The sequence below is a fragment of the Vulpes vulpes genome, chromosome 3 (assembly GCF_048418805.1).
Source record: "Vulpes vulpes isolate BD-2025 chromosome 3, VulVul3, whole genome shotgun sequence".
NCBI classification, from domain to species: domain Eukaryota; kingdom Metazoa; phylum Chordata; class Mammalia; order Carnivora; family Canidae; genus Vulpes; species Vulpes vulpes.
In genome coordinates, this window is record NC_132782.1 from 102,790,082 (window position 1) to 102,811,910 (window position 21,829).

At 50.1% G+C, this 21,829-nt stretch overlaps 1 protein-coding gene across 2 annotated transcripts in view; it reads right to left on the bottom strand.

Moving 5' to 3' along the window:
• ABCC1 (ATP binding cassette subfamily C member 1 (ABCC1 blood group)) overlaps nucleotides 1-21,829 on the bottom strand; it is a 141,811-nt gene that overhangs the window by 22,911 nt on the left and 97,071 nt on the right. Inside the window, exons 18-21 of one of the 2 annotated variants that reach the window (XM_072753778.1) lie at nucleotides 19,959-20,126; nucleotides 11,033-11,216; nucleotides 4,479-4,508; nucleotides 1,636-1,726 (exon numbers count right to left, since the gene is read on the bottom strand). In XM_072753778.1, the coding sequence (XP_072609879.1) occupies nucleotides 1,636-1,726; nucleotides 4,479-4,508; nucleotides 11,033-11,216; nucleotides 19,959-20,126 (473 nt within the window). The remainder of the gene's footprint in view (nucleotides 1-1,635; nucleotides 1,727-4,478; nucleotides 4,509-11,032; nucleotides 11,217-19,958; nucleotides 20,127-21,829) is intronic. The other variant, XM_072753779.1, reaches the window with a different exon arrangement.

The window sequence follows — 21,829 nt, forward strand, 5'->3', positions numbered from 1 at the left end:
GCTTCTGCTCAATCCACCCATGGTTCTCCTCAGCAAGCCTACCACTGTCACGTGCCCCGAGGTCCCAGGATCACCTGCAGGTGATGCCTCGCCTTGGCTCTCCCAGCAAATTCCCAGATGACAGCAATCAGGACAGGTCACACCAGCCACCTGCCTGAACCCTCGCAGTGCCCCTGCACCCCCCGGGCAAGGCCCTATTCTAAGTGATTTGCACACATACACCTAACTCACCACCTCGACAGGTGCACCGATAGTGCAGGCAATATTTCCACCTGTCCCATGTGATAAAAATCAGAGCCAGGGGCACCTGGGTGGCTCATTCAGTTAAGCATCCGATTCTTGGTTTCAGCTCCGGTCATGATCTCAGGGTGGTGAGATCCAGCCCCACACTGGGCTCTGTACTGAGTGCAGATTCTGCTTGAGATTCTCTCCCTCTCCCTTCACTTGCTCTCTCTCTCTCTCTCTCTCAAATACATAAATAAAATCTAAAAATAAAAATTGGAGTCTAGGAGGGTACTGTGGGCTCATGTCAATTTCCTTCCCAGCCCCATTTCTGTGAAATCTCCCCATGCCAGAGAAGTAACTGCCAGCACCCCCAGCTCATCCAATAATAAGTGAGTGCTCTCTACTGGGGGTTGATGGAGGAAAGTACTGTGCGAAGCACCTCACATGCACCACTGGGTGTCTATCCCACTTCAGCCCTCTGCAGTAGGTACACCACAGACCCTATCTGAAGATAAGGAAACTGAGGCACAAAGAAGTTAAACAACAAAGTCCACGGCATGCTGCTCCTCCAAATCCCCAACAATCCAGTTGAAAGCAACCTCCCTTAAAGCAGCAAAAGCATAGAACTTTGGAGCGCTGGCTCAGAGGCAGGGCTTGGGTTCAAGTCCAAGCTCAGTTTCTCTCTGGCTGCCTGACTTAGGGAGAGCGCTCGGTTTGCTCATCTATAAAATGGGAACATGGGCAGCCCGGGTGGCTCAGCGATTTAGCGCCACCTTCAGCCCAGGGCCTGATCCTGGAGTCCCACGCTCGAGTCCCACATGGGGCTCCCTGCATGGAGCCTGCTTCTCTCTCTGCCTGTGTCTCTGCCTCTCTCTTTCTCTCTCATGAATAAATAAATTAAACATTAAAAAAATAAAATAAAAAAATAAAACGGTAACACAAGAGTGACTACCTCCAGGTTCAACCAACTGCATAGGGCTCGGCACCACATCTGGCTGTGAATGGTATGTAAAATGTCATGGTCACTATTACTGCGACTATTTTGACTCCAGTGCTGGCTCCCGAGATCTGAACATTTCAGGTCCCTCTGAATGACTTGAGCAAAGACCCACATCATGTGGGGAACTTGCATCACAAGGGCAGACAGGTGGTCAAATCCTGAGGCCTGTGCTAGTTGTGCCTCCTGAGAGAGCAGCGCCAGGCCTCCCCTTCAAGCCGCAGAAAAGTGAGGTCTCCTAGAAATTTGGGGAAGGAGGCAGATAGCCCACATCTTCCATGGCCCTGGGAGCTGAGGCGTTCAGTAGGTCAGACAAGTTGCTGGCACCCCGTCCCTCTCCTCTGCCCCCGGTGGGGCGCAGAAACACGGCGCCTGTAGAGTCCACACGAACGGGGCTCCCTCTCTGCTCCTACCTCTGCAGCTGCTTCCCCGCCACATCCGTCACCAGCATGCCATTCTCCATCTGCTTCACCTCCTTCCCGGGACTGCTAACACCTGTTAACCCTGGCAGGAGAGAGGAAAGGGCGAAATTGTGGTTTCAAGAGCTGGACGCCAAGACCAAAGACAGGAAAAACCCGTCATTTGGACGGGACATGGCACATTGTCGGGCCACCAGGAAGCTCAGAAACCAAGAGGTGCTTGGCCGAGGCCACAGACTGGCTCCTGGCACAGGTGCAGGAGGTCTGTGGAGTTAGCTGGCTCCCCTGGGGCAGGGATGGTGACCTGCCACCATCTCCAGGCACCTATGAGCGCAGTATGCTGGGCCTGGGAAGGTGCTCCGTGCCAGCAGCCACAGGTACAAGGCCGTTCAGCTGACCGCATCAGAGCTGCACTAAAGTGAGTCCGAGGAGCAGGATGCAGGGAGCCACATGGGGAACAGCACACAGCCCTCTGGTCCCCAAGCATCCAAGTGAGGGCAATACTTGAAGTAAATTAACAACCAGTTTTGACAAGGGCGTCAGCCAACAGGAGGCGGTCTGAGGGCACCTGCACCCTGCTCTGTGCCAGGAATTAACCCTTTGGTTGCCAGACCATGGGGAGGTCCAGAGGTCTGGGGAAGAGGGCACCTGCAACGGTGCAGTTCGCCCAAACAACTGGTACAGCCACCATGAGACATCCCAGTCCCAGGAAATACGCCCCCAGCACCAACACTAATCACCATAACCTCAATGAGAGTGGCTAACGCTGATTAAATGGCTCCCCTGTGCTGTGCTGAAATACATGATCTCCCTTAATTTCCCCAACTACTCAGTGATACAGTATCATTACCCCCGGCCGGCACTGGTCTCCTATGCTGGTGCCAGGAGAAAGAGGGAGCCTACAAGAGAGACAGACACATGGTGCAGGGCTCCACCGGCTGGCTGGGAAGGGGAGGGGAGGGCGTGCAGGGGAGTCCTTACAAAAGGGGACTGATACACAGCCAGTGGTGACGGGGTGACCCTGGAAACAGGCTGATGGGACACGAGCTGAAATCAAATGCAAAAAGGCAGGCTCTTTCAGATGATAGTCACGGGAAGAAAGAGAACAAAGATAGCAGAGCTGGGCAGGGAATCATTCCTGGGTTGGGGGGTGGGGAGCTCTGAGCTGGTCTTGGCGTGAACGATGCCCCACGTACCCAGCCACCCACCCACCCGGGGACAGCCTTGGCCCAGCTTCTAGCTCTGGCTGCTGAGTTAGAGCAAAGCCAGGAATGCAGTGTTCTCTCACTTCCCAGGTGTGTGTACTAGGGGAGCAGTCAACGCCTCTAGGCCTCAAAGTCCACATCCGCAACATGGGGGTGACCACAGCAGCTACCTTCCCAACAGGGAGGATGACTGAGGCCATGCATGGTGTTCGGGAAGTGAAAGACACTGAGGTGGTGCTCAGTATTACTCTCCTTTTTAAACATGTTCTACAGATAATTCTGGGGCGCAGCCAAGACTGAGAATCACTGCTTTATACATTTCTCTTAAGGGCAGCACCTTTTTTCTCTTAAATTAAAAACAAAACAACAAAAAGCCACTAAATTAAATCAAAAAGCAGAATGCTAACTAACAAGCAGGACTTTTCATGCAGGCGCATGCAGTCTGCGCTCATAAATGCACACAGCACTGGAGGCCCAGGCCTGGCCTTGCCCATCTTCCTCTGTGCGGGGTACATTCCTCTGGGAACATTCCCAGAGACACCGCCCTGTGGCAGGGGCTTCAGAGAGCTCCCCTCGCCCACCTGGCTGTACAGGTCATGCTCAGTAAGCTCAGCTTCCCTTCTGCTCCTCCCAGTATGAGCTGCAAGGTGTAGACAGGAGACCTCACAGTGGCCCACTTGGTGCCAGCCCATTAGCTCACAGGGTGGTGCACTGGCTGGGGCAGCTGGAAAATTCTCCTCTGCAAGGGGAGGGACCAAAAGTCCCGGGAGGGCAACGTGAACGTGGGCCAGTCCACCACTCTGTCTGCCTTCCCCTCTTCCTGAAGTCTTAGCAGGCCATGCTGGGGAGGGGGGGGGAGGAGGCTGCTGCCCAAGGTCAGCCCGTCAGAACCCCCTTCCCCAGGACTCTGAACCATCAGTGGCCCCCTGACAACCAAAGATAGTTCTGGCTAATGTGTCCTCCAGGAGTTCCCATTTCCCGAGGCCTGCCTATTTGGTCTGGCCTCCGGTTTCTGAGCTACCTGCTTCCCCTTCCAGTAAACACCCTTGTTTCATGGGTGGGAGTTGGCTTCCATGGCTTAGAGAATAGCCCTCAGTCTAGACCCGCAGCCACACTGCTGCTTCCGGAAGGCAGGAGGGATGGGTCCACTCCAGTGGCTGGCTCATGCCTTTACCTCACCAGAGGGAGCCAGGGCAGCCCCCCACAGCCACCCGCGCTTGCTCCGTCAGGCACACACCACCCTGTATGCCCTGGCCTGCCTAGGTCCTGCCATGTCCACGAGGTAAGGGTGGGATCGTAATAACCAAACTCTTGGTCGTTCACCATCCATCCGCCACGTGCCAAGCTTTCCTCCAAGGCATGCTCGTCATGGTCGTTTGATCTCTAGGACAGTAGAGCTTAACCAAGGTCACCCAACTGATGAGCAAGAGATCTGGGGATTCAGACTATCTCCCCCAGTGCCCACCACCAAGCCTGGCACATAGTGGGTGCCCCCAAAATGTTTGCTGGATGAACAATGGAAGGGGGAAGAAACGCAGTCAAGGGCCTCTTCCCAAGCATGCAGCCACAGGCCCAGTCTATCTACAGCCTCCCCCTGCAAGCATGACTACTTCTAACCCAGCTGGCACTGACCTTCCTCCTCCTGGTCCACCACTTTGCCACCTGAGAATTCACAAGATCCGGGAAAGTGTTAGGAACCAAGACAAAAATTCCTCCCGAAACCCCCATTTAAATGCCCAGGGGGGTGGATGGAGGTCTTCTCCTAAGGAAGAGGGCCAGAGATGGCCAAGGGACCTGCTGCGTCTGCACCTCTCCATCCCCATGTGTGCTGGGTAGATCCCTGGCAAGCACTGCACGGGGCCAGCTCTTTCCCCAAAAGTTATAGCCGTGTTTACACATAAAAAGATCTAGAAAAATCCAGGCCAACCCTCTGTATCTACACCTGTTTTCATGGCAGCAGAGGGTAAAAAGTCAAGTGTCACAGCCGGGTGGGGTGGGCGGAGGAGGCGCAGCAGCTGGGAGACAGCACAGGCCTTGGCTCCAGCCTGAAGCCTTTGGTTCCTCGAGGACACATGCTGCTCACGAGAGGGGCCTGGTCTGCACAATCTTATTCTGAACCAGACGCACAGGCAGCCAAGGGAAGAAGAGAAGGTGATTTGGCTCATATTTCATTTTGGCCCCTCCTAGGCTGGATGAGGATGCCTTCCGGGGTTCTCAGAGCCCCCAGGCTCACTTCCATCACTGCATTTAGCACCACCACGTCCTTGATTATTCGGTGTTTGTATCCCCCAACAGAGGGGAAACACTCTCAAGACTGTGAGCTCTTGAGAACAGAGAGTAGGTCTTACCCACTACTTTATACCCAACACCCGGCACATCAGATGGCCACGTGTGGTTGCACAGATGGCCACGTGTGGTGCACTGCATAATCTAAGGGGCACTATTCCACATAGTGGCACAAGTACTGGGTGTCCCCATGGCATATGGCAAGTGCTCTATATACACCCGATATGCAGATGGACAGACTGACAAATGAATGGCCTAGAGACCAACAGAGCTGACCTTCCAGGGCCAGAATGGGTATCCCACTGGCCACCATGATACCATCTCCCAGCCCATACCCACAAAGCTGGTTTTTAAACCAGCCCTGGAGAAATGGGTAAAATCAGTGCATAGTTTCTTCTAAACTGGGATATTTATACAGCTGTGTTAATGCGCAAAGCTTAGGTAGGACATGCTTTAAACAATTAAGGCATAATGTATTCATTCACCTACTTAATACATTATACTGACTGTCTACTATGTGCCAGGCACTCCTTCCAATCCTGGGGATAGAGATGTGACCAAAAAGCCCTCATGGAGCTTAAATGAGAGAGAGAGAGAGAGAATACATAAAGGAGTGAATCCAGAATTAGCTGTCAAGCAATGTTCAGTGCTACAAAGAAAACTAAAGCAGAGGAAGGGGAAAACGAAAGGCGTCAGGACTTGGGTGCTATAAAATAGTAAGAATTTTTTTTAAGCAAAGGCATGAAACTTGTAATCCAGTCAACATTTCTTGAGTGGTGCCGGGTTCCAGGTATGGGGCTTTCATGCTGACAAGCCTGGCGATGTCCCCGCCCTTGAACCTCTTTAGTGCCACTCCCAGGGCTCTGTGTCCAGCCTGTTACTGGCCCTCAAAGCCAGCATTTCAGAACTCGCTGTTTATTCTCAAGAAGGTTCTGGAACTCTGCTTGGGCATGGGCCAGGAGGCAAGTATCCCCCGAGGGAAGAATCCAAGTCACTGCTTTACAGTCAGCACTTCGTTTTTGACCAAAAACGGAATTAACCGGCTGCATCACCCAGCCCGATCCACCCGCCTGGGCCCAGAAAGTTCTCAGTACTCAGGAAGAAGAAATACGGCCACTGAGGACAGCCTAAAGGAATGTGCTGTCTGTACGACACACACTCCAGCTGTGCAGTGTTTATGATGGGTTTTTGTAATAGGGGGAGGCACCTATGCCCCACTTAAGAAAAGCAAGCAAGCAAAGCAGGAGGACTGGTGGCTGAGAGCAGAGAAGGATGCTACTCCTCTCGGGAAAAAGGCCGAGAGGCGAGACAAGACAGACACAACCCCTCTGGCGGGTGGGCGAGCGGATGGACATTCTTTTTCCTGATTATCTTGCCTGGTTCTGCAGTTTCCAAATGCTTAAAGTGAGCATAGGCTGATTTTATGATCAGTAAAAAAACAAAAACAAAACAACTTTCAGCAAAGATCTGAAAGATGGAGAAAAATCAGTTACGAGGTTGAGGGATGAATCAAGCAGGGGTCTGGGAAGTGGGCACATTGGTGGAATAAAGGTCGTTCTCTCAAAACGATGGGGGAGCAGGGCAGCGTGAAGCCAGAGCGTGGAAGCCATCAGCCTTGGCACTTCTGATGTTAAGGGCTGGTGGGGGGTGGGGGGTGGGAATGGGGTCTGCTGTGTACCATAGGTTGCTCAGAAGCCCTCTCTGGTCTCTACCTTCTAGATGCCAACAGTGCCCCCTCCGAACCCAGTTGTCACAACCAAAAATGTCTCCAGACATTGCCCAGTGTCCTGGGAGACACAAGTATTCCCCGCTGGAAACTCCTGCTCCAGACTTTAGATTCCTAATAAAGAAGCCAGAGTACATAGGAACATTCTTCACCTTCCAGGTACAAAGGTTAATGAGCCAATTTGTAACGTTGTCAGCTTAAAAAAAAAAGAAAAAATAGACCAAAAAGAAAAAAGCGTCTGACTTATCAGTGTAGTAAGTACCCCTGGGGAGGGGTCGGTGTCTCCCCGTCCTAAGCCTAGTTTCTGGTACATGTGCTCTTTTCTACCCCAGTGGAAAAGAATCGCCCCCAGACCAAGCACTCCTCCCCTTCAGCCTGGGTGTTCTAAAAAAGACCTGATTCATCCAACAGGGAGGGAAAAAAAAAAGTTTCCCTTCAGGAGAAGCCAAAAATGTGGTTCAAACAAATCCAAGGTCACTGGCTCTTGGGAGTTGGCTACAGTTGAGCAAGAATGGGCCCTGATGCCAGGCTGTATCACCGAGCCCCCCCGGCACCCCCGGGAGAGGTGGAAAGAGAATGGGGTGCCCAGTCTGAGTTCAGACCCACAGGCTGAGCACCTGTGTACGTGAGGCTGCATGGCTGGATCGGGAAAATGACCCCACAGCAGCACGAGGCTGGCAGCTGGCATTTTCATGGCCAAATTAAGTGCTGACGTGGCCGAAGGAAAAAAGAAAAGGAAAAAAAAAAAGAAAGAAAGAAAGAAACTGGCAGCATTCTGCTCTGTATCCACTGCTTTGGATCTGCTGGCAGCGGCGGAGGAAGGGAAGGGGGAAAAACCATCTGCGGTCAACAGGGTTTAAGGACACTCCCTGTGCACCTGGAGAGGAAGGAGAGAGACCTCGTCCCGGGGAAAGGATTCAGCTGAATGCACACGTGTCACTCGGGAAAGCGCACGGGGTCGTTTTCACCTGACTGAGGCCGGTCTGCGAGACGCGGCGGCGATCGTGAGGCTGCACCCTCACCCAGCATGTCACCTTGGCTTGACAACCAGAAGGTGACGACTCAGCAGCCTCAGCAGGAGGGACGCAGGCTAGACTTAAAGGCAGAACTTTCCAACCACGAGAGCATGGATATGCAGAAACTCCTTCCCGGTCAGGAATGAACAGCTAAAGGAGTTTCTCGCCTCTCGTCGGCAAAAGGCAAACACCTTTCTTCTAAAACCACTAGCGTTCACAGCAGCACAACTTACACCAGACAAAACATGGGGCAGCCTGGACCGTCGTCAACTGATGAATGAACAAACAAAATACGGCGTGCTATTGCCCAGCAGAACGACACGAAGCACGGACACCTGCTACCGCACGGGTGAGCCATGAAAACATCACACGAAGTGAAAGAAGCCGGGCACAGGGGACCACGCAGATTCCATTTGTGTGAAATGTCCAGAACAGATGGTTCAAGAGGCAGAAAGACAGCGTGCGTGCCTAGGACCTGGGCAGCCGGAAGAAAATGCGCAGTGATTGCTAACAGCAAGGAGGTCTTCTGCAGGGGCGACGGGAACGTTCTGAAGGCCATTCTGCGGATGGCTGCTCAACCCGGAACATTCCAAATCACCAGACTGTACACCTTGAGTGAGCGAACCGTATGTTGCGTGAATTCTATCTCAATAAAGCACTTACTGTAAACCACTAGGAACCCCCTGCGGCAAACCTGAACGGAGGGATGAATGAGCCCCCACCCTGGGCAGACCACGAAGGAGGCCTGAAGTTCAGAGGCCAGACGGGACGGCCCGGCCCTGCCAGAGGCAGCTGCGTGTCCTTGGACAAGCTGCTCCCCCTTATCTGACATTCAGCGGCTTCCCGCTGCATGGAGACCAACCCCCCCACCCCATGAAGGCCCATCTCCCACCGCTGCTCCTTGCCCACCGTGGTCTGGCCACACTGGCCTCCTTTTCGTTCCTTCAACAAACTGACCTCACGCCAGGCCAGAGGCCTGTGCACTTGCTGTTCTCTCTGTCAGAACACGGTTCCCTGCATCAGAACACTGATCCCCAGATCTTCTCCTTGCTGGCTCCTTTCCATGTCACCGTCACTTCCTCGAAAAGGGCGTCTCTGACCACTCCCTGGGTTGCCGGGTGCCACCCCCATCACTCCCCAGCTCATCATCCTGCATCTTTCTTCTTTCATAGCACTTAATGCTCTATGAAATCAGTTATTTCTTGATTTGTTTCTGTCCTTCTCTCTCAACAGATTCTAAGCTCCGTGAGGGCAGGGCTTTGTCTAGATGTTGTCCAATTGTGTCTCCCCGAAACTGTTGTGGGCTGAATTGTACCCCCGTGCCAAATCCAGACACTGTAGGCCTAAGTCCCCAGTGCCTCAGAAAGCGACTCTATTTGGAGACAGTTTATGCGCAGATGTAATTACTTAGGATGAGGTCATGAGGGCGGGCCCTAGTCCCATGTAACTGGTGTCATTATAAAAAGGGGAAATTCAGAGACAGACACACACAAGGGAACACTGTGTGAAGATGAAGGCAGATATTGGGGTGATGCTTCTACAGGCCAGCGAAGGCCAAACTGCCGGCAGACCAGCAGAAGCCAGGCGAGGGGCGTGGAACAGACTGGCAGCAAGAACCAATCCTGCCCACACCCTGGTGTTGGGCTTCCAGCCTCCAGAACTATGAGGGATCACATTTCTGTTGTGGGAGCCACCCAGGCTGTGGCACTTGGTCACAGCAGCTCTAGGGAACTAACACAAGCCTTTAACACATAGTAGATGCTCAATAAAATCTGCTGAATGACTATAGTGATAAACAGTGAATAGCTCTTAGGGAGCAGCCCCATTCACAGAGACAGGAACCTGGCTGTCCCTGGCAGACAAAGCGACAAGCTTCCCTGAGCCTCAGCTTCCTCACCAGGGCACTGGGAATAACAATTCTACTCCTTCATGAGTCGTCGTTAGGAGTCAATGTGACCACTCCTGCAGAGAACAGGAGCCCTGGTAGGCCCGCAGCAAACACTAGCTGTGTCTTAGCGGCACATCACGGACACTTCCAGGACAACTGCAGCCGGGCAAAGGGCCCAACTGGTCTGGGGATGAGGTACACAGGGAACATGCTCCCGAGGCTTGGCTAGTCTGTAATTAGCTCTTGGAGGCAGGGGGTGGGGGGCTGGGGGGGGGGGTCAGGGCAGGACAGGTGACCTCTCAACAACAGCTGAAAGCTAAGTAGCAAACGTGTCAGATGACCACTTCCATCGCTGTGGGGTCAGAGCTCCAAGAAGAAAGGGGAGCAGAGGAGCCTTTGAGACTCCAGTCTAACTGATGGAAACACAGGGCAGCCTGGAGGTTGCAAACCAATCCTGTGAATTTTAAGCCAACTGAGAAGCAAGGAAAGATTCTTAGAAGTCTCCCCGCAGCCACAGAAGCCTTCCAGTGAGGACAGGGCGAGGCCGCAGCTCTGAGCCCCAGCCCGCGAGAACACGCGGCGTATGGTAGCTGGGAAGTGGGCAGGTCTGCAATGACCTGGCAGGTGCCAAGTGCACGGGGGGTAAATGATGGGCACTCTTCCCAGGGAAGGAATGACAGCAGTTGTCCTGTATCAAACACTCTGTGCCAGGCACCATGCCCAAGGCTCTGTGGAATTCGGCACATTAAATCTCCACCAAAAGCCAGAAAGTTGTTATTATGTTGCTTGATCAGCGAGGAGACTGGGGCTCAGAAGGGTTTGGAGGACCCTGGTAAGAGGAGCGGTGGAACTTGAACCCAGGTCTCGCCAACTGCCAGCCTGCACCCTCAGCCACTGTGTGTCCCCCATGACCCTAGCATCTGTTCTGGATTATGCCACATATGTCACCACTTCCCACCGCCTCTTGAGAGGCAGGAGGACTATAATTATCACTGTCCCTGTTCCTGCCACGAGAACCCTGAAGCTCAGCAGGCCCAAAGCCACCTCGCAGCCAAGTATGAGGATCTGGGCCCAGGTCTCCCCCCACCCCACCGGCCTAAAGTGCTGGGACCCCCTCTCAAGTCAGTCCTGTGAGCCTTAGGACGGTCCCTCCATGAGGTTTGCGAAGGGGCTGGCCCAGCACTGATGAGCTGTGCTGGAGGGGAGCCGGGAGGACCTCCGGGAGGCAGTGGGGAACGGGGAGGCAGACAAGGCACCCCGGGGACCCTACCGTCATCCTGCTCGGCCTGCTCCTGATCACCGCTGGCGTACGTGCGAAGGAACTCGGCGAAGGCTCCATCCCGGGCCAGCAGCTCCTGGTAGGAGCCCATCTCCGAGATCTTGCCACCAGTCATGACGATGATGACATCCACCTGGGGCAGGTAGCTGATGCTGTGCGTGACCAGGAGCCGCGTCTGTGGGCAGAGTGGGGACCAGCGGGTCAGTGCCCGGGTGACACAGGAAATGCCCTGACACCTAGGGGACCAGCGGGTCAGGGCCCGGGTGACACAGGAAATGCCCTGACACCTAGCCAGCCGAGCTCAAGTCTGAGTGCCTGGGATGCCCCCATCTGTGGGTGCCTTCATTCCACACTGGAACCAGGAACTGGGGGGCACTGGGGAGAAAAACAGGTCCCTGCTCCACACTCCACAGTCGGGGACAAAGGACCAACAGAAGTACAACACGGTGCACGCTGGATGTCACATGACCAAAGGCTCTGTGCAACATTTCTGTCATTTTGGTTCCAAGGGGACAGGCGGAGGGTAGGGGGCTGTGACTTTAACAAGGGTGATGGGGAAGCTGATTTGCGAACAACAATCTGAAGGATGAGGGGTAGGCGGTGTGGATGACTCAAAGAATGAACCAGATACAAAACAATTCGTATGCAATGGCTTAATTCTTTAAAGTAACTCCCCCTCGCCCACTCCCAAAAAACCACTATGAAATTCATACGTGTATATATATTTTATCCAACTAAGTCAGGGTTGGGAAGGACATTCATCACGCTGCCTGAGTTGGCAAACTTTTTCTTAAAGGGCGAAACAGTAAATATTTTCGGTTTTCTGGATCCTCTGGTCGCTATGGCAACTACTGGCTACACTGCTGCAGTGGGAAGGTGGCCATACGCAAGACAGAAGATTAAAAAAAAAAAAAAGCTTTATTTATGCATAGACACTGGCATTGAAATTCAATGCAATTCTCATTTCTGTAGGCCTCAAAGTACTATTTTTCTTTGGATTTTTTCCCAGTCACTTAAAAATGCAGATCTTTCTTAGCTCAAGGGTGATACAAAAACAAGCATCAAGCCAGACTGCTGGCCCCTTGCTCCCGAGACAAGAACCAGGGTGCATGCTGGGGATTTACCCCAAAGATACAGATGCAGTGAAATGCCAGGACACCTGCACCCTGATGTTTAGAGCAGCGATGTCCACAATAGCCACACTGTGGAAGGAGCCTCGGTGTCCATAGAAAGATGAATGGATGAAGGAGATGTGGTTTATGTATACAATGGAATATTCCTCAGCCATTAGAAATGACAAATACCCACCATTTGCTTCGACGTGGATGGAACTGGAGGGTATTACACTGAGTAAAGTAAGTCAGTCGGAGAAGGACAAACATTATACGTTCTCATTCATTTGGGGAATATAGATAATAGTGAAAGGGAATAAAGGGGAAAGGAGAGGAAATAAGTGGGAAATACCAGAGAGAGAGACAGAACATGAAGACTCCTAACTCTGGGAAACGAACTAGGGGTGGTGGAAGGGGAGGAGGGCGGGGGGTGGGGGTGACTGGGTGACAGGCACTGAGGGGGCCACTTGATGGGATGAGCACTGGGTGTTATGCTATATGTTGGCAAACGGAACTCCAATTAAAAAAAAAAAAGAACTAGGGTGCAGAAGGGAGGGCCACAAGCAGGGTGAGTGGGTGGCAGAGGGAGAAACAGGCTCCCTGCTGAGCAAGGAGCCTGATGTGGGGCTCGAGCCCAGAACCCTGGGATCATGACCTGAGCCAAAGGCAGACGCTCAACTGCTGAGCCGCCCAGGTGCCACTAGTAACCAAAATTTCTTTAAAAAAAAAAAGATTTTTGTTGTGTATGGGAATGCTTACAGTAAGTTAAATAGCATGATGCCGGGGGGGAGGGGCAAGATGGCGGCGGAGTAGGGTCTCCAGGTCACCTGTCCTCAACAAATTACCTAGGTAACCATCCAGTCATCCTGAAAATCTACGAATTCGGCCTGAGATTTAAAGAGAGACCAGCTGGAACGCCACAGTGAGAAGAGTTCCCGCCTCTATCAAGGTAGGAAGAGGGAAAAAGAAATAAAGACACAAAAGGTCTCCAAGGGGGGGGCCCCGCGAGGAGCCGGGCTGAGGCCGGGGCGAGTGTCCCCAGGACAGGAGAGCCCCGTCCCGGAGGAGCAGGAGCTGCACCAACCTTCCCCGCGGAAAGGGGCCCGCAGGGAGTTAGAGCAGGACCCAGGAGGGCGGGGATGCCCTCGGGCTCCCTGGGACACTAACAGGCACCTGCTCCCCGGGAGAGTGCGCCGAGCTCCCTAAGGGCTGCAGCGCGCACGGCGGGACCCGGAGCAGCTCGGAGGGGCTCGGGCGGCGGCTCCGCGGAGGGGGCTGCGGGGCGGGAGCGCGAATCCAACAGCGCAGGCGCCAGAGCACAGGGCGCCGGGACACAGCCCAGGATCCGGCCTCCCCCGGGACAGGCAGAGGCCGGGAGGGCCCAGGACAGCAAGGACGCTCCTGCCCCGAGCTGAGCAGATCAGCGGCCCCGCCCGGGAGCCCCGAGGCCCTGCAGACGGAGAGCCCCGGAGGTACTGCGGGACCAGAATCCAGGGCTCCAGAGCTGCCCCCGCCACTGTGGCTTCCTCCCGGGGCCTCACGGGGTGAACAACCCCCACTGAGCCCTGCACCAGGCAGGGGTAGAGCAGCTCCCCCAAGTGCTAACACCTGAGAATCAGCACAGCAGGCCCCTCCCCCAGAAGACCAAGGAGACGGACCAGTTCCAGGGGAAGTCAAGGGACTTAAAGTGTACAGAATCGGAAGATACTCCACCGTGGTTTTTTTTGTTTTTTTTTGTTTTTGTTTTTTTTTTTTGGTTTGTTTTTGTTTTTGTTTTGTTTTGTGCTTTTTTTTTCTTTCTTTCTTCTTGATTTCTGATTGCTGCCCCCACCCCACCCCACCCTTTTTTTTTCTTTTTTCTCCTTTCTTTCTTTTTCTCTTTTCTTTCCTTCTCTCTCTTTCTCCTTTTCCCAATACAACTTGTTTTTGGCCACTCTGCACTGAGCAAAATGACTAGAAGGAAACCCTCACCTCAAAAAAAAGAATCAGAAACAGTCCTCTCTCCCACAGAGTTACAGAATCTGGATTACAATTCAATGTCAGAAAGCCAATTCAGAAGCACTATTTTACAGCTACTGGTGGCTCTAGAAAAAACCATAAAGGACTCAAGAGACTTCATGACTGCAGAATTTAGATCCAATCAGGCAGAAATTAAAAATCAATTGAATGAGATGCAATCCAAGCTAGAAGTCCTAACGACGAGGGTTAACAAGGTGGAAGAACGAGTGAGTGACATAGAAGACAAGTTGATGGCAAAGAGGGAAACTGAGGAAAAAAGAGACAAGCAATTAAAAGATCATGAAGATAGATTAAGGGAAATAAATGACAGCCTGAGGAAGAAACACCTACGTTTAATTGGGGTTCCCGAGGGCACGGAAAGGGACAGAGGGCCAGAATATGTATTTGAACAAATCCTAGCTGAAAACTTTCCTAATCTGGGAAGGGAAACAGGCATTCAGATCCAGGAAATAGAGAGATCCCCCCCTAAAATCAATAAGAACCGTTCAACACCTCGACATTTAATAGTGAAGCTTGCAAATTCCAAAGATAAAGAGAAGATCCTTAAAGCAGCAAGAGAAAAAAAGTCCCTGACTTTTATGGGGAGGAATATTAGGGTAACAGCAGACCTCTCCACAGAGACCTGGCAGGCCAGATAGGACTGGCAGGATATATTCAGGGTCCTAAATGAAAAGAACATGCAACCCAGAATACTTTATCCAGCAAGGCTTTCATTCAAAATGGAAGGAGAGATAAAGAGCTTCCAAGACAGGCAGGAACTGAAAGAATATGTAACCTCCAAACCAGCTCTGCAAGAAATTTTAAGGGGGACTCTTAAAATTCCCCTTTAAGAAGAAGTTCAGTGGAACAATCCACAAAAACAAGGACTGAATAGATATGATGACACTAAACTCATATCTATCAATAGTAACTCTGAACGTGAATGGGCTTAATGACCCCATCAAAAGGCGCAGGGTTTCAGACTGGATAAAAAAGCAGGACCCATCTATTTGCTGTCTACAAGAGACTCATTTTAGACAGAAGGACACCTACAACCTGAAAATAAAAGGTTGGAGAACCATTTACCATTCAAATGGTCCTCAAAAGAAAGCAGGGGTTGCCATCCTTATATCAGATTAATTAAAATTTACCCCAAAGACTATAGTGAGAGATGAAGAGGGACACTATCTCATACTCAAAGGATCTATCCAACAAGAGGACTTAACAATCCTCAATATATATGCCCCGAATATGGGAGCTGCCAAATATTTAAACCAATTAATAACCAAACTGAAGAAATACTTTGATAATAATACACTTATACTTGGTGACTTCAATCTAGCTCTCTCTATACTAGATAGGTCTTCTAAGCACAACATCTCCAAAGAAACGAGAGCTTTAAATGATACACTGGACCAGATGGATTTCACAGATATCTACAGAACTTTACATCCAAACTCAACTGAATACACATTCTTCTCAAGTGCACATGGAACTTTCTCCAGAATAGACCACATACTGGGTCACAAATCAGGTCTGAACCGATACCAAAAGATCGGGATAGTCTCCTGTATATTCTCAGACCATAATGCCTTGAAATTAGAACTTAATCACAACAAGAAGTTTGGAAGGACCACAAACACGTGGAGGTTAAGGACCATCCTGCTAAAAGATGAAAAGGTCAACCAGGAAATTAAGGAAGAATTAAAAAGATTCATGGAAACTAATGAGAATGAAGATAAAACCGTTCAAAATCTTTGGGATGCAGCAAAAGCAGTCCTGAGGGGGAAATACATCGTAATACAAGCATCCATTCAAAAACTGGAAAGATCTCAAATTCAAAAGCTCACCTTACACATAAAGGAACTAGAGAAAAAGCAACAAATAGACCCCACCCCCAGCAGAAGAAGACAGTTAATTAAAATTCGAGCAGAACTCAATGATATCGAGACCAAAAGAACTGTGGAACAGATCAACAGAACCAGGAGTTGGTTCGCTGAAACAATTAATAAGATAGATAAACCATTAGCCAACCTTATTAAAAAGAAGAGAGAGAAGACTCAAATTAATAAAATCATGAATGAGAAAGGAGAGATCACTACCAACACCAAGGAAATACAAACGATTTTAAAAACATATTATGAACAGCTGTACGCCAATAAATTAGGAAATCTAGAAGAAATGGACGTTTTCCTGGAAAGCCACAAACTACCAAAACTGGAGCAGGAAGAAATAGAAAACCTGAACAGGCCAATAACCCGGGAGGAAATTGAAGCAGTCATCAAAAACCTCCCAAGACACAAGAGTCCAGGGCCAGATGGCTTCCCAGGGGAATTCTATCAAACGTTTAAAGAAGAAATCATGCCTATTCTACTAAAGCTGTTTGGAAAGATAGAAAGAGATGGAGTACTTCCAAATTCGTTCTATGAGGCCAGCATCACCTTAATTCCGAAACCAGACAAAGACCCCACCAAAAAGGAGAATTACAGACCAATATCCCTGATGAACATGGATGCAAAAATTCTCAACAAGATACTAGCCAATAGGATCCAACAACACATTAAGAAAATTATTCACCATGACCAAGTAGGATTTATCCCCGGGACACAAGGCTGGTTCAACACTCGTAAAACCATCAATGTGATTCATCATATCAGCAAGAGAAAAACCAAGAACCATATGATACTCTCATTAGATGCAGAGAAAGCATTTGACAAAATACAGCATCCATTCCTGATCAAAACCCTTCAGAGTGTTGGGATAGAGGGAACTTTCCTCGACATCTTAAAAGCCATTTACGAAAAGCCCACAGCAAATATCATTCTCAATGGGGAAGCACTGGGAGCCTTTCCCCTAAGATCAGGAACAAGACAGGGATGTCCACTCTCACCACTGCTGTTCAACATAGTTCTGGAAGTCCTAGCCTCAGCAATCAGACAACAAAAAGACATTAAAGGCATTCAAATTGGCAAAGAAGAAGTCAAACTCTCCCTCTTCGCCGACATGATACTCTACATAGAAAACCCAAAAGCCTCCACCCCAAGATTGCTAGAACTCATACAGCAATTTGGTAGCGTGGCAGGATACAAAATCAATGCCCAGAAATCAACGGCATTTCTATACACTAACAATGAGACTGAAGAAAGAGAAATTAAGGAGTCAATCCCATTTACAATTGCACCCAAAAGCATAAGATACCTAGGAATAAACCTAACCAAAGAGGTAAAAGATCTATACCCTAAAAACTATAGAACACTTCTGAAAGAAATTGAGGAAGACACAAAGAGATGGAAAAATATTCCATGCTCATGGATTGGCAAAATTAATATTGTAAAAATGTCAATGTTACCCAGGGCAATTTATACGTTTAATGCAATCCCTATCAAAATACCATGGACTTTCTTCAGAGAGTTAGAACAAATTATTTTAAGATTTGTGTAGAATCAGAAAAGACCCCGAATAGCCAGGGGAATTTTAAAAAAGAAAACCAAAGCTGGGGGCATCACAATGCCAGATTTCAGGTTGTACTACAAAGCTGTGGTCATCAGGACAGTGTGGTACTGGCACAAAAACAGACACATAGATCAATGGAACAGAATAGAGAACCCAGAAGTGGACCCTGAAATGTATGGTCATCTAATATTCGATAAAGGAGGAAAGACTATCCATTGGAAGAAAGACAGTCTCTTCAATAAATGGTGCTGGGAAAATTGAACATCCACATGCAGAAGAATGAAACTGGACCACTCTCTTTCACCATACACAAAGATAAACTCAAAATGGATGAGAGATCTAAATGTGAGACAAGAGTCCATCAAAATCATAGAAGAGAACACAGGCAACACCCTCTTTGAACTCGGCCACAGTAACTTCTTGCAAGATACATCCACAAAGGCAAAAGAAACAAAAGCAAAAATGAACTATTGGGACTTCATCAAGATAAGAAGCTTTTGCACAGCAAAGGATACAGTCAACAAAACTAAAAGACAACCTACAGAATGGGAGAAGATATTTGCAAATGACATATCAGATAAAGGGCTAGTTTCCAAAATCTATAAAGAACTTATTAAACTCAACACCAAAGAAACAAACAATCCAATCATGAAATGGGCAAAAGACATGAAGAGAAATCTCACAGAGGAAGATGTAGACATGGCCAACATGCACATGAGAAAATGCTCTGCATCACTTGCCATCAGGGAAATACAAATCAAAACCACAATGAGATACCACCTCACACCAGTGAGAATGGGGAAAATTAACAAGGCAGGAAACAACAAATGTTGGAGAGGATGCGGAGAAAAGGGAACCCTCTTACACTGTTGGTGGGAATGTGAACTGGTGCAGCCACTCTGGAAAACTGTGTGGAGGTTCCTCAAAGAGTTAAAAATAGACCTGCCCTACGACCCAGCAATTGCACTGTTGGGGATTTACCCCAAAGATTCAGATGCAATGAAACGCCGGGACACCTGCACCCCGATGTTTCTAGCAGCAATGTCCACAATAGCCAAACTGTGGAAGGAGCCTCGGTGTCCATCGAAAGATGAATGGATAAAGAAGATGTGGTTTATGTATACAATGGAATATTACTCAGCAATTAGAAATGACAAATACCCACCATTTGCTTCAACGTGGATGGAACTGGAGGGTATTATGCTGAGTGAAATAAGTCAATCGGAGAAGGACAAACAGTGTATGTTCTCATTCATTTGGGGAATATGAATAATAGTGAAAGGGAATATAAAGGAAGGGAAAAGAAATGTTGGGAAATATCAGGAAGGGAGACAGAACATAAAGACTCCTAACTTGGGGAAACGAACTAGGGGTGGTGGAAGGGGAGGAGGGCACTGAGGTGGACACTTGACGGGATGAGCACTGGGTGTTTTTCTGTATGTTGGTAAATTGAACACCAACAAAAATTAATTTAAAAAAAATAGCATGATGCCTCCTACATACATACATATATATATGTATACACATATATAATATGAATAACCCTATTAAACAACTTTGTTAAGACTTGAAAAAAATTGAAAAATCTCTGAGGTGAGACTATGCAAATTGCTTGTGATTTTCTTTTTTGTGTTTTTCTGAATCTCCTATATTTTCCCCACAGGCATGTGTGTTACTTCTTTTCTCCAGCAGGAAAAAAAAAAGAAGAAGAAGAAAAAGAACCAGTGCTCCCTCCCAGCCACCATGTATCCCAGAAAAATAATAATCATCATATAGAGGAGAGGACCCATTTCCTGTCATTACGGTCTGTGGCAGCTTCCCTGCTCCCAAGGCTAGGCCCACGGCCACCTTGGCAGGGACGGGGGCGCTGCCTATTCAGAGGGGCTGGGATTTCCCTCTGCGAAGCCACCTCTATAATTAAGTCAGAGAGAGGGGCCTCCATTGGCCAAGTAGGGAGAGCACTGCAAATCAGTGTCAAGGGCTTCCCCCTGTAAAGACAAGAGCAAGAAGGCTGTCCTGGGAAGGTATCCAAGGGAAGCGTTAGAAATATGCTCTAGGGACGCCTGGGTGGCTCAGCGGTTGAGCGTCTGCCTTTGGTTCAGGGCGTGATCTGGGATCGAGTCCCACATCGGGATGCCCGCAGGGAATCTGCTTCTCCCTCTGCCTCTGCCTCTCTCTGTGTGTCTCTCATGAATAAATAAAATCTTAAAAAAAAAAAAAAAAAGTGTTCTAAAGTCCAATTAAAAAAAAAATCCTGGTAAGTGGGAAGTGAAGGATTCCCAAAGGGGACACATTCTGACTTAACCAAAGAGCAGGACAGCCAGACACCCGAGCCCTGCCTGTTAGGCAGGTACCTTATTCTTCAGCATCCCCTTGGGGCCAATCACATTTTCAAATATGTGTTTTCCCACGTGAGCATCCACTGCCGATAGGGGATCATCGAAGAGGTAGATGTCAGAGTCACAGTACACGGCCCGCGCCAGGCTCACTCGCTGCTTCTGGCCCCCAGACAGGTTCACGCCCTGGGAAGAGACACAGCAGAAGGGTGGGTTTCCTGGGGCCTTGACACATGCAGACGGGTAGGAGCAGGCCCAGGCTGGATGCCGCAGGCCCAGGCTGGCCACCCTGTGTGGCTATCTCGCCTCCTCTCGTGTGAGCAGGAAGCCAAGGCATGAGGTCGTATCTGCGTGAATTGGGTTCAAGGCCCACCGTGGGGTCTTGGACACTCGACCCTAAAATAAGCAAAAGAGAAAACTGGAGCCTCCCGTGAGCTGCTGAGCAGACACCTGGCACAGAGCAGATATTGGGCAAAGGCTAGCTGGTGGCAGCAAATGATGGGGGGCTTCAAGGAAGGCAGCAGCATGCACAGTGATGATCCTACTGCGGCTGCTGCTGTTACAGGTGGTAACAGCAAACACGTTTGCGAGGCTGCTCTGCTCTCTCCGTCGCTGTGAAAGCACACAGAGCAGAGGCAGGCTGTACCCTGGGGGTGCCGAAACCCAGCCCCACTCACCGGCAGGAAGGGCACGCATTTCTAACTCCCACAGGGGTGCTCCACGGAGCACACAGCAGCACTGCCAGCCCTCCCTCCAGGAACAGATGACCGCCTGTCATCTCCATATGTGGCCAGGGATGGACTGCCCACAAAGTGGATGGCCCACTGGTTAAGTGCCCAGTCTCTCCTGAGGGAGGCCTGCCCTCCCCAGGCACTGAGCTGGGGTCCTGGCAGCCACATTCTTTTGAATGGGCCCCCTGGCCACAACTCCCTGGCCTGCCCCCTGGCCGAGGGGCAGACACCAGACCCAAGCATATTCTCTCATTTTAGAGTCTGGTCCTGGGACCTACACAGGGACAGTTAGGAGTCTCCGCAAGTGGTAGAAACAGACACTTTGTGTTAAAACAACAGCTAGCCCAGGCTCCTCTGCTAACTGAAAACCCAAAGAGCCCTGCTAATAGTTGTTTTTCTTTCCAAGGGGCTGTAGACGTCCCTCAGATAAAAGAAATCACTCACCAACGAAAGAAGCTGGTGAAGCCACTGGCTTATAACTAAAGAGAGGCAGGAAAAGCTCCTTGGTGCTGCTGTGGAACATTTGTACTCCCCACGCATACACCAGATAACCACCAGGGGTGTTGCATCGGGCAGGCCGAGCAAAGGAAAAAGCACATGCAAAGGCCCTGAGGTGGGAAAAAGCTAGGGCAAGTCACTCAGCCCCTCTATGCCTCTTCCTCCTTAACCATGAAATAGAAATGACAGTAAAGTCCATCTCATGGCCTTGCTGTAGGACAGAATGCATGTAAAATGCTTATGACACTGCCTGGCACACAGTAAATGCTCAGTAACTGTTAGCTACTCTAGTGTTATTTTTACTACTATCCTTACTTTGAAAGGGACTGTGGACCTCTGACTCCAGGGGTACCCTGCCCCCTGTACAGCACCCTCTGTCATATGATTACTGCCACGTGACCGTAAAGGTAGGGTGCACTTGCTGCTCCCTTATCTTTCCGTTCAATCAAATGAAAATGACAATATGCTTTAAGGGTCATCACGTGGTTTCGTTTTTCGGGTTTTTTTGGGGGGGTTCTCTTGGGCTTCCGCTGCCACCATGAGAGCTCCCCCCCCCTTCAGAGAAGAGCTACTGCCCCTTCAGCCTAAGCCCCAACAAGATGGGGTCTGGGGCAGACCCCAGCCAACCCCACAGGCTGGACCTGAGCACAGTGGGCTTGC